This window comes from Cavenderia fasciculata (assembly GCF_000203815.1).
Source record: "Cavenderia fasciculata unplaced genomic scaffold Scf_Dfasci-F-a-11f03.f1-5, whole genome shotgun sequence".
Classification (NCBI taxonomy): Eukaryota; Evosea; class Eumycetozoa; order Acytosteliales; family Cavenderiaceae; genus Cavenderia; species Cavenderia fasciculata.
Window position 1 is genome coordinate 1 of NW_004457718.1, and position 15,384 is coordinate 15,384.

The window sequence follows — 15,384 nt, forward strand, 5'->3', positions numbered from 1 at the left end:
CTACCCTAACCCTAACCCTAACCCTAACCCCTAACCCTAACCCTAACCCTAACCCTAACCCTAACCCTAACCCCTAACCCTAACCCTAACCCTAACCCTAACCCTAACCCTAACCCTAACCCTAACCCTAACCCTAACCCTAACCCTAACCCTAACCCCTAACCCCCTAACCCTAACCCTAACCCTAACCCTAACCCTAACCCCTAACCCCTAACCCTAACCCTAACCCCTAACCCTAACCCTAACACATTGATTACAATCACCCCAATACACTAACACGAGTGATGTACATGAGTGTAGTAATTGGGAATCGAACTCCTGACCAGTTAGGATTGAATCTAAAATACTTGAGTTAGTATGAGACAGTAGTAACTCTTGATGGTTTTAGATAAGAGAATAGTATTTTTAAGTGATTATTTTAATGAAAGTAGTATAATAATGTGTATATCTATCGTAAATATCAGGAGTTATGTTTTAATTGGAAGTTCTAAAATTTAATTTTTGTGAGGAAAATACTTGCTACTTTGAAATATTTTGATGATTTTTGAAGAATAATAATAAAACAAAAAAAAAAAAAATACCTACCTGTTTACCTACCTACCTAAAAATATTTTTCCTGGCCAAGATACGGGACAGACCTCCACGTTGAGCCCTAGCCCTCGCTCTATATTAATGCTCCGAATTTTGTTCGATCGAGTTCGATCGAGTTCGACACTATTTATTTTTAGAGACGTTTGTTCGGTTCGCTGTTTGAGATCGAGGCGTTGTCTTGTCTGTTTGTTTGTTCGATGTTCGAATTAATCACCCCAACTAAGTGGTATAATAGGGGTTCGACATCACAAACATCGAACAAACCGAGTTCGACTCATGTTTGACTCAAAAATTTTTTTGTTTGTTTGTTCGGTGTTCGAACTGGTTGCTCGGTTTACCCTGTTTGTTCGATCGCAAAACCTTTCAAAACAAGCCGAACAACGAACAGTTCGAGGCATCGAACAAAATTCGAGCATTAATAAATTTATTAAAAACAAACTGAGACAAAAAAGGTATCAAAACAACATTCAATATTTTTGGGATAAATACCATTGTTATTTGGTTCTTTTACTATTGAACAAATTTCAAGTTATTTAATATGTTTTAGTAAAAGTTAAAAAATCAGAAGAGTTAATTAATATATTTCGAAAAAAAAAATTGGCAAAGTATTTTCCTCTTTGGCCCTAATAAATTTGTGATAAAAATCGAATAAACTTATGAACAATGGTAGAATTTAAATTTAAAATGGACAGTGTTAAGCTACGAGATAATTTCATCTTTTTGGAAAAAGAAAGTATAATGGATTCTGATGTTTTCCCAATTTTTGGTATTTTTGAACCTATTTTCTTTTTTTTTTATTTATTAATTAATGTTTAAGAATTCTGTACCAATGATTGAAAATATTGACCGCAATAATTCTTTAATTTCCTTTTCAGATGTACAAATACAATCGCTAATGATACCAAACAGCTCCAAGAGATGAGGGCGTTTGCCACCCATTTCTATTATATTGTTGTTTGATTTTCCACCAATTTGTTGTTGATATATTCCTGGCTGTAATTGGAGATCTCTTATTTCTTTGAGAACAAAAGATACCTCTGAGAGTCTTGTTCTCGAGAGAGGGAATTGACCACTTTGTTTTTCGTCAACCACAAAGTGTTGGAGTACTTCACGACATCGTTTGAGAATAACGGGGAGTATGGTTTTTGCAATTTCGATGCTCTCTTGATTTGATGGATCGGCCTTTGAACAAATCGAAAACATGTTTTGATAACATGATTGAGATAGCTTCTCTCGTCCAGTGTTGTATAGCATTGATCCTTCGTTTAGTATCTCCACCAAGCGATCACGAATAATGGAAACTCTTTCTACATTTATTCCCGAGAATCCTACCATCTCGCTGGAAAGAGCATTGATAATGTCTATATCAAATTTATCCTCCTCTGATCGTTTCTCTGACGAGTTTGGTGTATTTTGAGCAGTTCTTTCATGTAGGATAAAGGTTTGAATTGAATCTATCAACTCTGTCCATATTATGTTTCTCTTTATAGAATTTAATAGTTGTGTATCTTGATTAATCGATAGTAAACCTTTTGGTAATATTTTAATTAAATTTGTTACAGATATCTAATAAAATAAAAAAATTAATATAATAAATTAAATATATATTTGTTTTTTCATACCTTCCAAATATTTGAATGATATTTTGTAAACTTTGTCAACATGGAAGCACCAAAAACCTTTAAAATATCTTCATAGATTGAAGCCCTCATTGTAGTGGTTGTTGTAGGGTGGAGGAAAAGCTCCGAAATGAGATCGATTGATTTTTCAGTCATTGGAGAATAATAGACCAAGTCTTTGGTAATTACAACTGGTGGAAAAATGACAGAACAATTTGATGGTGAATATTCAAAATTTATACCAATCGATACATATTTTAACAACATTGTAATTAATATTGGGAATATATCCTCTGATATTGGGGGCTAAAATAAAAAGTTTAATAAGTAATCTATTGTTTTTTTTTTTGTTTTTTTTTTTTATACTTACAAAAGTTTTTAATAATTGTAAGGTATGGATTTGTGGATTTGTTAATTCAGATAAACCCAAAGGATAAAGAATTTGGAGTACTCTGATAATTTGTCTACTATCCATTGCTGACTTTGTCTTGTTGTAAAAGTCGAGGAATACTTTGATATAGACAGAGAGAGATTTTGGAACGGGATTGGTTTGATCTGTTAATTTTACTGATAGTCTCAAAAGACAATCCCAAACTGACTCTGTGATTTCTGGATGTGAAATATCGGTAATGGGAGAATTTACAATTTCATGCAACGAGGAAATTGATGCCATTGATACCTCTTTGCTAGAAGATTTTGATTCAGTTTCTAATATATTTAATAACTTTTCCCATGCTTGTGTAAAGGTTGATAAAGTTCTCAATGTATCGAAAAAAGTTTTGAAAACTATAACCATTCTTCCAATTGGTAATACTTGGGTTTCATCCCATTGTTTTTGTGCTGTATTTCTACTATGATGTACGAGTCTAAAAAAAAAAAAAAAAAGGAAAATAAAATAATTAACTTTTTGATTCTTTTTGTTTTTTTTTCTTTCGTTTTTTACTTACAACATGACACCACCACCCAAATCTGAATCAATTCTTTCTTTATCTGCTTGTTCAGAACATAATTTAACTTCATCAACCAATGGGAATAAAATCTAAAAAAATAAAAATAAAAATTAGCTCTTTTCCTTTTTTTTTTTTTTTTCTATACTCTCCATAATATTAAATCTATTAAATCCTTTTCTAATAAATGTAAAGATGTGGCCAAAGTTTGGAAAAGTGATACGATTACACCATTTCTGATGGCAGGGCGAGGATCAATGCATAGTACCTTCATTGAAGTAAACGCACACAACCACATTCTACTCATTAGGTTACGATCCTTGTCGAGAAAGTAAGGTGATGAAGAGGGGATTGTTAATCTAATTCTACCTGGTACCCTTGGAGGTAGGATAAAATCTGATTCTTGTTGTTGTTGTTGTTGAAGCAAATCCTTTTGTTGTTCCTCTTCTAGTTTGAACTTTGAATTTGACAATGCATTCTCGTTGGCCAAGAAATATGTCAAATCAGACAAGAGACCAGATGAGGCTGACAATGAAATATTGATATCTGACTTTTGCGATACAAACGAGCAAACCACTTCAATAACCATTACCAAACAACTTGGCGAAAGATTTGAAAGGAATTCATTACATATCAACTTTAAACTTTCAAATGCTATCGTTATATATTGTTTTTCATTATTATGTGCTACTCTTAATAATATTGATAATAATATTGGCCATGATGTTGTTAAAATCTATATAAAATAAAAATAAATAAAAACAATTGATTAAATTGTATTCTTCTTTTGTGATTAATATTTGGTTGTTTTTCATACTTGACCTGAAACTGATAAAATTTGATGAATAGATTCCAAGATTCTTTCCTTTGTATCAACAAATGTAGAAAATGATATTTCTTCAATGGTTAAAAAAGAATTCTACTTGTAATTTTTCAACGTCCCAAGATCTAAATTTCTTTGGTGGGGTGCCAGAGTTGGTTCCTTCTGTTTTTTCTCCTCCTTCAATTCTACCACCATATTCATCAGCGCCAATATCGGTCATTGGAAATGATGACAATGACAATGCATTCTTTATAATTTGAGTCAAAGAGTCGACTCCAAATGCTCTGACATAGGTATTCTTAAAGTTTACAGTTTCTATTAAATGATGTGATACCAATGGCCATAATTTGTCAATTCTTGATATATTTGATAATGATGCTTCTACCAATTTACTAATACTAAATAAATTTGTTGGCTAAAAATAAAAAAAAAAAAAAAAAACAAAATAAAAAAAATTAGAATTTAAAATATTATTATCCTCCAATTTCTTTTTCTCTTACCGAATTAACAAAAGAAGATTTTGATAAAGAATTTGTACAAAGTTTACTGAGTGCTTCAAATAAATAGTTTATCGATCTGTCATCTAGTTGATAACTTGATTTGAATAAACTATTCATAGCAGTCATTAATATTGGAATTTCACCTTGTCCGATGGGGCGAGGAGAGCTAGAAACACTGTTGCTTGAAATATTGTTGTTGCTGTTGCCAATATTGGTATTGTTATTGGGACGGTCATCTTGTTGAAGTGTTTGGTTCATAGTCTTTAATACTTTATCCCAAATCTCCAATGTCTCTAGAACCAATAGCCAAGTTTCATCTAGGACACCACCCATGCAATGAGCAATATTTAATAGTGTCTTTAGAGATAAAAAGTTTTTAATGGTTGGTTGGGCATAGAGAGTGTTGGTTCCGTTTGATGATGCCTGTTGATCTCCATCGTCCTTGTTGGTTTCATCTTTTTCTTTATCCTTTTTTTCTGTCTCTTCCCTCGGCTCGCCACTACTACCATAGTAGGGACTATTCAACGAAGTTGGCATCGCTGTTTTACAGAGACAAGTGAGGAGAGCATCACGTGGAGCACTGAGATGTAATTCACCACAGGTATTGGTAAATGATTGTAACGATTTTAAAACAATTTGAATAAGAGTTTCATCATTGGCTTTACTCAACAACATTGAAATGGCACCCAATATGCTGACCCAACAGGAATTTGCCATTTGTGGAAAAATTTCATCTCTTTCTCCACTGAGCTCTGGATTATTAATCTCTGATACTGCATTTACTATACCAGTTATGCTTTCTGTACATATTGATATAATATAATTGTCTTTAACTATTGGAGATTCATCTCTATTTAATAAATCCATCCTTTAAAAAAAGAAAATTAATATCAATTCATTTATCCTTTTTTTTTTTTGTTTTTTGTTTTTCTTACCAACGATTTTTTGAAGTATTAACCAAAACATAATGAGAAGAATCTAGATGATATAAATTTTGAACATATTTTCCAATACAACTTGCAAGATTTTCAAATATCTTGGCTGCATTGTTATCCTTGTCATAGTTTCTGAAAAAGAGCCTAAGTATTGCAGGATCTTCAGTATAGGTTTTCAATGACTCTAATGCCAAGACTTGCATCCAGATTGGATTATCGCTTTCCATCATACGAATCGTTTTGGTCAATAATACATCTGATTCTGTAACCATAATACTAGCATATTTGGATATATATTGAGTAATCACTCTCATCAATCTAACTGTATGCCCAAAATCCATTTTGAATTTGAAACTTTTGATCAACAATGGACAAACTCGATCTTTTAATAGAAATTTAAATTCTTCCAACTTTAACAAAACACTGTTAGCAATTTATAAATAGATTTGTTTTTTTGTTTTACATACATGAATGAATAATTTTTGATTGACCGAAATAATCATTTCAATTAATTCCAATCCAGTTGATCTAGCAATGGTAGTAGTTGGTGGTAACCAAGTTGGATTATCTCCACCTGTAATATGACATAAATCTTCTAATAATAAATACGCGTCACGGGTACAAGGTTTCAAGCTTGAGGGCACTCCATTTTTATCATTTTGTAATTCAACTGCACTTGAGCTTTTTTTCATCAAAATGGGTGAATTTGTGGATGATGATGATGGATCGACAGAAACAGTATCTTGACTTGAACTTGTTTCATTGTTGGCTAGATTAATATTTGGTGAAATTGATTGTAATTGTGGTGATGAATCAGAAGGAGATGATGAAATACCCTTGTTACTACCAGATAAACTTGTTGAATCTGGCGGCAATTGATCTTGCAATTCATGACGAACACGATCAAAAATAATACGAATGATTTGGGGTAGTGTTGCATATGAAGTATGTTGAATGGAACTATTCTTTGACGAATGCAATCTAAAACATAATACCAAGCATTGTGCAAGTAAATCATCATGAATGTCATGAAGTGTAGTAATAAGAATGAGCAATCCTTGCAAAACTTTAAGTTGAACTTGTTCTTCTGATCCTACATCTACCAACATTGTCATCTTTGCCAATATTAATGGTAATGTTGACTTTTATAAGAGAGAGAGAGAAAAAGAGAGAGAAAAAGAAAAATAAAAATAAATCAATAAATACAATGATTTATGTATGTTTCTTTTATACCTACTATTGAAACAACAGATTGACTGATAAGCTTTAATATTGATCCAATCGAAATTGAAATCATTTTTTGATTCTTTGTATCACATGCTAATAAGAATGGTTTTAATACATCTTCTGATTTTGATAATGCTATATAAAATATAAGAGAGAGAAATAGAAAGAGAAAGAGAGATGAAAGTAGTATAAAAGAGTAAAAATATTAGATTCAATTGATCAATATAGAGAGAGAGAGAAGAGAAGAGAACAAACCTTCTAATAATTTATCATGAGTTGATGATTGATCTTCAATATATTTCAACTTTAAGATACCACGTTCACTGGCCTCTTTAATTTGTGGAAATTTTGTTCTAGCTTCTTGTGATATTGATCTTAAGTCTGTTTGTAGAACTGCCATCAACCCAGACAACCCTTTTTGTTGAAGTGATTGGTTGGTTGGTGTTTGATTCCCACTCATCTATTTATTACTTGTTGTTTGTTGTGTACTCTTTCACTGCTCTAATGAGAGTAACTCTAAAACAAAGTACACACCTGTGACTGTGCATAAGCTCTTTGACCATGATTAATATATTTTTTAAAAAAAAAAACAAAAATGAAGTTCAAAAAAAAAAAAAAAATGGATAATTATTATTTTTTCAGATATATTTATGATTAATAATATAATCACATATTGGATTCAATCCATCGAAATTTACGTATATTAAGAGATTATTTATCTTTTTGATAGATTTAATTTTTTTTAATTTCCTTTTTTCTTAGAAGGATTTTTTTGTTTGTTTTTTTATTTTTATTTTTATTTTTTCAAAAAGGGGGTCAATGATCATTCAAAAAGTCTCTACTTGACTCTAGTCATATATATATTTATATACAACCCTATCTCTCATTTCATTGTTTCATCATGGATGTAACAGAATCAACCAACACCGACGAAGAAACTTCTTCAAAGGAACAACAACAGCCTATTTCACCACCAAAGACATCTCAGTTTGCCTTACCCTCTACCAATTATAATATCAATGATAACAGTAACAACAACAACAACAGCAATAGTAATGCTAATAACAACACCACCAATAATAGATATACACCATATCGTCAAGGTGATAACTTATCATTCAAGGATAGATTAGAATTGATAGAACAAGTTGTTTCAATGTATCCTCTACTAGAAAAAGATAATATGGTCTACAGTATTTTGAATCGTAATAATTGGAGTGTTGAAAGAAGTCTAACTGAATTGCAAAAGAGACATGATTACCAAGAAAAACTTGACCGAGAGAAAAAGAAACTATCACCAACAGGAGCAGCTACCTTGTCATCGTCGATTGTATTGGATACTAGTGGAGAAATGTCAGAGTCATCAATGACAAATGACGAGTCTCATGAAGAGGAAATGGAAGAGGAACCATCTGATGAATTTGAAGAAGAAGAAGAAGAAGAGATGGAGGGCAACGTCGACCCTCAACAACAATTCCCCAAGATTATAGAGGACATCCAGACACTAAAGGATATTTTTGGATCGGCCTACCACGATTTTGAATTAAAGGCATACTATATGATGTGTGGTGGAAATTTAGAGTTGATCATTGATCAGCTGGTCACTGAACAAAACAATATCGCCAAAAAGTCTAGTGCTGGAACCGGTGGCGGTGGTGTCGCTGGAGTGGTCGATCCACTCTTGAAAAATGACTCAAACGTTGTACAACCTACAGAGGTACGTCATCCCATCACCAGCAGACTGACAGAACAAGAAAAAAGACAACTACAACTCCAACTCATCCAAGAGCAAGAATCATTAGAGAAAAAATTTGAAGACAAAAAGAAACACGAAATTGCAAGCCATCCAAACAAAAAATCATATTCCAAAGATGATATTTTAAAGGTAAATAGATTAGAAAAAGTTTAAATTAAATATACTGACTTGTAATTTTTTTTTAGGAATTAAAAGATTTATTCAAATCAACTGTTGAAGAGGGTGTCATTGAATGGGTTGCATACAATTGTCAATATGATCTTGGGGCTGCTGTCACTCAATTGGTAGATTTGAAACATAACAACTTGATGAACAAGTCTGCATTGCCAACAATGTATCAACCTCATCTTGATCCTACTATTACAGCCAATCTTGCAAATGGATTTAATGCACTCAAAGGAATCGCCACGCCCCAACAGACTGTCGATACGACCCAACCAACTCATCTTACCTCTCAAAACTCAAATGAATCAATGAGTTTTATCATTGACAAGGTGACAACTCTTTCCTCTAATGATAAAGATAATGATAATAATAATAATAATAATAATAACAAGACTGTTTTTTCACCTTGGGGATCACCAACCTCTGAACAACAAACAACTACTACTACAACTACCACCGCCAACAACCCAACAACACACCAACAATAATAATACTGTAAATTTCTCACCATCTTCCTTTTCATCTCCGGGGAATAATTAATTGACCAAGTTTACAACAAGTTTGAAAAGGAATTTAGGTTGGAAAAAATTAGATCTTTTGCTTCAATAATAAAATTACTCTTCATTGGTTAATACCAACCTGTAATGATGGATCAACACGAACCAACAAAGATTTAAACTATATAGACAATACGGAGCGATCTGAACCGAGTGATCTACTTCTGAGAGTCTTGCCTTGTTACTGGAAAGGTAAATTGAGAGAGGAAGGAAAAAAGTAGAAATCTGGAGAGGAATTGAGTAAATTAAGGTTGGTACATTTTTGACCTTGTATATTTTAATATTTTATTGTAATTATTTAGGCAGATTCATCATATTTGCTTCCGAGGATCTTTTCCATCTCGGTGATTTCAGACTCAAAGTTTTCGTCGAATTCCTTCTTCATCAATTCGAGTTCGGCGGTATCGAGCTTGTAGTGGTTCATTTGGTCAATCTTGGCCTTGTAGGCTTCTTCGACGAGACGACGGACCTTGTCACGCAAGAGTTCACGGGAGGCGTCAGAGGCAGATGAGGTAGTCTTCTTGCCACCAGATTCGGCTTCTTCGGCGGCTTCGAGCAATCTCTTGGCCTTTTCTTCGACTTCAGCGATGTTACCAACCATGTAAAAAGCGGCTTCTGGGAGATGATCATATTGACCTTCGAGGATACCCTTGAATGAGCTGACGGTTTCCTTGAGTGGGACGAGCTTACCCTTCATGTTGGTGAAGGCTTCAGCAACTTCGAATGGTTGAGAAAGGAATCTTTGAATCTTACGGGCACGGTATACGATGGTCTTTTGTTCTTCAGAAAGATCATCCATACCAAGAATGGCAATAATATCTTGGAGACCCTTGTATTCTTGGAGGATCTTTTGGACAGAGGTGGCAACAGTGTAATGTTCTTGACCAATGATATTTGGATCGAGCATGAGAGAGGTAGAGTCGAGTGGATCTACAGCTGGATAGATACCCAACTCAGAGACGGCACGGGAAAGCACAGTGGTGGCGTCAAGATGGGCAAATGTTGTGGCTGGGGCTGGATCAGTAAGATCATCAGCTGGTACGTATACGGCTTGGACAGAGGTAATGGAACCATTCTTGGTGGTGGTAATACGTTCTTGCATAGAACCCATATCTGTGGCGAGGGTTGGTTGGTAACCTACGGCAGATGGAATACGACCGAGCAAGGCAGACATTTCTGAACCGGCTTGGGTGAAACGGAAAATATTGTCAATGAAAAGGAGCACATCTTGGTTTTCAACGTCACGGAAGTACTCGGCAACAGTGAGACCGGTGAGGGTGACACGAGCACGGGCACCTGGTGGCTCGTTCATTTGACCGAATACAAGGGATACCTTGGATCCTTCACCATCCAACTTGATGACACCAGCAGTAATCATTTCATTCCACAAATCGTTACCTAAGAGAGTAAAGTAAAAAGAAAAAAAATTAGAGAACTTTGAAATAATCATTTAATATATATATATATATATTACATACCTTCACGAGTACGTTCTCCGACACCAGCGAAAACAGAGAAACCACCATGAGACTTGGCAACGTTATTAATCAACTCTTGAATCAACACAGTCTTACCGACACCAGCACCACCAAAGAGACCAATCTTACCACCTCTAGCGTATGGGGTAAGAAGATCAATAACCTTGATACCAGTAACGAGAATGGAAGCAGATGGGGCGAGCTCATCGAATCTGGGTGGTTCTCTCCAGATTGGAAGGTAAGTATCAGAAATGATTGGACCACGACCATCGATTGGTTCACCAATAACGTTCATAATTCTACCAAGGGTTGGACGACCGACTGGAACCTTGAGTGGAGCACCAGTATTGAGAACAGTGGTACCACGGGCAAGACCATCCTTTAGAAAAGAAAAAAAAGAAAGAAGGAAAAAAGGTTAGAAAAAGGAAAAAGGGTAAATACCGTAATCTCGAGAGCAAAAGGGTAGAAAAGGAAAAAGGGTAAATACCGTAATTTCGAGAGCCACGCATCTCACAATGTTGTCACCAAGATGTTGGGCAACCTCTAGTACGAGCTTAATTTCAGAGATTGGAACTTGAGAGTGATCCAACTTTCCTTCCAAAGCTGGGTTGTTCAAGTCTTCAATAACCTTTTCGACGTTTTCAGCCTTGAAGTTTTCGACAATCAAAGAGTCATAGATGAGTGGCAACTTTCCGTGTGGGAAGTAGACATCAACGACGGCACCGATAACTTGATGGACAACACCTTGGTTATCCTTGAGCTTTTCGTAGTCGACTTCTTCAGCATTGTCTTCTGGGATGGCATCAAAGTCCTTTTGGAATTGCTCAACATATTGTTGTTCGTTGGCAATAGACTTTAATGAGACTGGTGAAGTCTTAAAGTAACCTATGATGATGATGATGATGATACAAAAAAAAAAGATTGATTAATATCTTTTTTGTCTGGACACAAAAAAGTCTATTGGTTTTGTATAATGATGATATTTACCTCTCTTGGTGACAAAAGCGGTCGAGGTCTTGGTGGCATTCTTGGCCAACTTGAGGCTGTTAACCTTTGTTCCTACTCTTCTAACAACAAACATACTAAGATATATATATTAAAAAGATATTATATGAGAAAAAAAAAATGTTAGATTGCTGCAAATAAATGTTTGTAGGTAAGAGATTGATGAGGATCACCGTTTGCACCCACACAAAAAAAAAATCATCAAAAAAAAAATAAAAAAAGGAAGAAAAAAAAAAAAAATGTGTCGCAATGGTGTGATCACTAACAAGTAGTTTTAGTGTTCATCAGATGCTACAAGCTATATATCGTTTCATTGCTATCATCAAATGGTTTCTGCTTTCATATGATGTTATTTCATGTGATGTTTTCCGTCTGTCACATATGTCAGTTGTTTAAATAATCTTTAAATTCTTCTATTGCTTGCTGTGCTGTGCTGTGTGTGTGTGTGTGTGTTTGTGCGCGTGTGTTGAGATTTGTTGTTGTGTTGTTGTATAAGACCATATAGTATATGGTTCAGGGGTTTAAAGATGATCAATCTCCTCTTGTTATTTGTTGGATGCACTTTACCTTTTTTGATATGATTATGTATTGAGAAAAAAAGAATGATATACTCATGACCCTGTCATAACACCCAACACGGCGAAGAGGAAAAAAAAATTGAAAAAAAATCAATTTTTTATTTTATTTTTTTCGATGAGACTCCTGGTCGTTTGTTAAATTTGGTGGACTCGCGAAGAAGAAGATCATACATGGATACAATGTTTTAAAAAGAAATTTCTAAATTTTTTTGATGAGATTAGTCAATAAATAGATAATATATTTAATTAAACGAATTAATAGCAATTGATCAACTTTGTAAAACTACAAAATATTTAATTAAATAAATTTAATTCTTAGAAATCTTTATCAGATGTTGGGTGCCATTCATTTCAACGCATCGATTTTTTGTTGTTGAGCATACTACGACAAATAATAATGAAAAAAGGATTTAAAGGTTTTGTAACACCTTATAAAACAGATACTGCCTCTACTGCTGCTCCTCCTCCTCCCATTACAAAACCTTCAAAACTTTTTAAAGCAAATACCACTTCTACTACTTCTACTGCTCCTCCTTCCCTCACAAAACCTTCAAAATCATCAAAACCTTTACCAACCAAAACAACAACAACAACTCAATCCAAAGATGAAGATCAATATTATAAAGTAATGTGGTGTGAAGCATCATCAAAGAAACATAAAACTCATCTAGATGGTACATTGTCTTATGATGTAACAAAGAAACAGGCAATACTTTATGACGAGACTGGAAAAGATATAGGAAGATCAAATTTTACGATTGTACCAACCTTGTCTATTGGTTATAAATCTAAAATCTCTGGCAAAGAATACGAAATTATAGAATCTATAAAGCAATCTGAATTTAAAGAAATCAAATCATCATCATCATCAACATCAACATCATCATCTTTTACAAAGAGTAAAGAAAAAAAGAGAAAAAAAGATCAACAAGAGGAAGAAGAGGAAGAAAATATTAGTTCACTTTCACATAATGATTCATTTAAAAATGTATTACCAAATAGTACATTATTAAAGACACGAACCAAGATTCTCAGTCCTTTATTTAATCCAAATGCAACAAATGCATTTGTATTGCATACTCCTACTATTGAAGAGATTAAAAACAATACTGCAACCCATGTTGTGGTCGATCCACATCTCTCATCAAAACTAAGACCTCATCAGAGATTGGGTGTAGAGTTTTTGTATCAATGCTTGACGGGAAACAAACATGAATATGGTTATGGTGCAATATTGGCTGATCAAATGGGACTTGGTAAAACTCTTCAGGCGTTGACCTTGATATGGACAATGGTACAACAAAATCCCAATAGCAGCACCAAGCCAATGGTTAAAAAGGTGATCATTGTTGCTCCTGCCACCCTCATTGGTAATTGGCGTTCAGAGATTATCACATGGCTGGGAAGAGAAAAGCTAAAACCTGTGACATTGTCTGACAAGCTCAAGGTATCAAAGGCCGATCAATTAAAAGACTTTGGAGAATCACAGACTGACCCAGTTTTAATCATATCGTACGAACAATGTGTATCCTATTCAAACCAACTCGAAAAGCTTTCCGATATTGGTCTTTTAATAGCAGACGAGGGTCATCGTATAAAGAATGCAACAACAAAGACTGCCATGGCAGTAAATTCAATTAAAGCAACTCGACGAATCATTCTTTCTGGAACACCAATTCAAAACGACCTCTATGAATTTTATGCAATGGTCGACTTTGTCAATCCTGGTGCCCTTGGAACGCCAAACGAGTTTAGACGTGATTTTGCTACACCAATTCAAAAGAGTAGAGATAGTAATTCAAATCAAAGGGAAAAGGATCAAGGTATATTAAAATCAATTCAATTGGCAAAAATGACAAGTTCTTTTATCCTTAGAAGAAAATCAAATGTATTGGAAAAATATTTACCTCTTAAATGTAAGAAAAAAAAAAAAAAAAAAATTAAAAATATTAATATTTATTAAATTTTTTATTTTTAGCTACACAAATAATATTTTGTAAAATGCCAAGTACACAAAGTAAAATTTATCAAGAAACTATAAACTCTTTTGCAGAAAAGGATTTTTCATTATCGAATATTATATTGTTGAAAAAATTATGTAATTCAAAGGCAAGTACAAAAAAAAACCCCCCCCCCCCCTTCTTTACTCTTCCTAACCTTTTTCCTTTTTTTTAGGATTCAGGAAAATTATTATTTGTTGGTGATTTGATTAAATCTTTACCTAGAGGAGAAAAGATTGTTCTAGTATCCAATTATACACAAACTTTGGATATTTTTGAGACATTGTGCAAAGAATTGTCATTTGGATTTTTGCGTTTGGATGGCCAAGTGGAAGCCGACTCTAGACAATTTTTAATTACAAAATTCAACGATCCAGCAGACCAACATAAAGTTTTCCTTCTCTCTGCCAAAGCTGGTGGTGTTGGAATCAACTTGATTGGTGCAAATCACATTGTCCTTTTCGATCCTGATTGGAATCCGGCAGTTGACTTGCAGGCAATGGAGAGAGTTTGGAGACAGGGGCAAGAAAAAAATGTATTCATCTATAGATTATTGCTCACTGGAACGATAGAGGAGAAAATTTACCAAAGACAGTTAATGAAAGAATCAATATCCAACTCGATTGTTGATAAAAAGTATTTTGACAAGGGAGGATTCACAACAGACGAATTAAAAGATATATTTTCTTTCAACTCAAATACCTCTTGCGAAACTCATGATCTATTACAGTGCAAGTGTTCATGTCCTTCAAATTCACTCGGTGGTGGTGGTGGTGGTGGTGGTTCAAAACTCGCTTCTTACAAGAATGATGTCATCAAGGGCATAGACCATCATCAAACTTGGTTCCATTTGAATCAAAATTATATCCAACAAATCAAAAATCAATCAATCAATATTTCTCCCATTCTCTTGTCTGACCTTTTTACAAAACATATCAACTATATTTTTATTAAAAGACCTCAATCTATTAATCAAGATATTGATATTGGTGAATCATTATCTTTTTTGGAAGAAACAGAACAAATTGAAGAAGAAAAACAAGAAATGGAAGAAGATGATGAAGAAGAAGAATATATAGAACCAACAAAAACAAAAAGATTAAAAAAACAAAAAGTTCAAGAGGAAGAGGAAGAAGAAGAAGATAATCTTAGTGAATTAGATTTAGATTAATAAAACAATGAGTTGATCTATATAATATATTT

The 15,384-nt window shown here is 33.9% G+C and overlaps 5 protein-coding genes across 5 annotated transcripts; 3 read left to right on the plus strand and 2 right to left on the minus strand.

Moving 5' to 3' along the window:
- Positions 1-728: 728 nt before the first annotated feature.
- Positions 729-875, plus strand: DFA_00002 (uncharacterized protein; the record flags this gene model as incomplete). Its single annotated transcript, XM_004357662.1, has 1 exon — positions 729-875. A coding segment is annotated over one exon (147 nt), but the record flags the coding sequence as incomplete, so codon positions are not given.
- A 517-nt stretch (positions 876-1,392) lies between these two features.
- On the minus strand, positions 1,393-7,205 carry mon2 (uncharacterized protein; the record flags this gene model as incomplete). The annotated part of the gene is made up of 13 exons (XM_004357663.1): positions 1,393-2,157; positions 2,214-2,516; positions 2,581-3,076; positions 3,158-3,249; positions 3,306-3,893; positions 3,975-4,022; positions 4,081-4,395; positions 4,481-5,348; positions 5,416-5,825; positions 5,883-6,557; positions 6,653-6,777; positions 6,898-7,016; positions 7,114-7,205. 13 exons carry the CDS (start codon positions 7,203-7,205, stop codon positions 1,393-1,395), a joined length of 4,896 nt encoding a protein of 1,631 aa, XP_004357720.1.
- Positions 7,206-7,543: 338 nt separating this feature from the next.
- Positions 7,544-9,051, plus strand: DFA_00004 (uncharacterized protein; the record flags this gene model as incomplete). Its single annotated transcript, XM_004357664.1, has 2 exons — positions 7,544-8,527; positions 8,584-9,051. The coding sequence occupies 2 exons, from the start codon at positions 7,544-7,546 to the stop codon at positions 9,049-9,051; spliced, it is 1,452 nt and encodes a 483-aa protein (XP_004357721.1).
- Positions 9,052-9,418: 367 nt separating this feature from the next.
- Positions 9,419-11,679, minus strand: atp5b (ATP synthase beta chain; the record flags this gene model as incomplete). The annotated part of the gene is made up of 4 exons (XM_004357665.1): positions 9,419-10,518; positions 10,599-10,977; positions 11,086-11,483; positions 11,586-11,679. The coding sequence occupies 4 exons, from the start codon at positions 11,677-11,679 to the stop codon at positions 9,419-9,421; spliced, it is 1,971 nt and encodes a 656-aa protein (XP_004357722.1).
- Positions 11,680-12,578: 899 nt separating this feature from the next.
- rad54b (SNF2-related domain-containing protein) lies at positions 12,579-15,347 on the plus strand (the record flags this gene model as incomplete). Its single annotated transcript, XM_004357666.1, has 5 exons — positions 12,579-14,097; positions 14,160-14,290; positions 14,357-14,716; positions 14,819-15,295; positions 15,342-15,347. The coding sequence occupies 5 exons, from the start codon at positions 12,579-12,581 to the stop codon at positions 15,345-15,347; spliced, it is 2,493 nt and encodes an 830-aa protein (XP_004357723.1).
- Between the last annotated feature and the right edge of the window lie 37 nt (positions 15,348-15,384).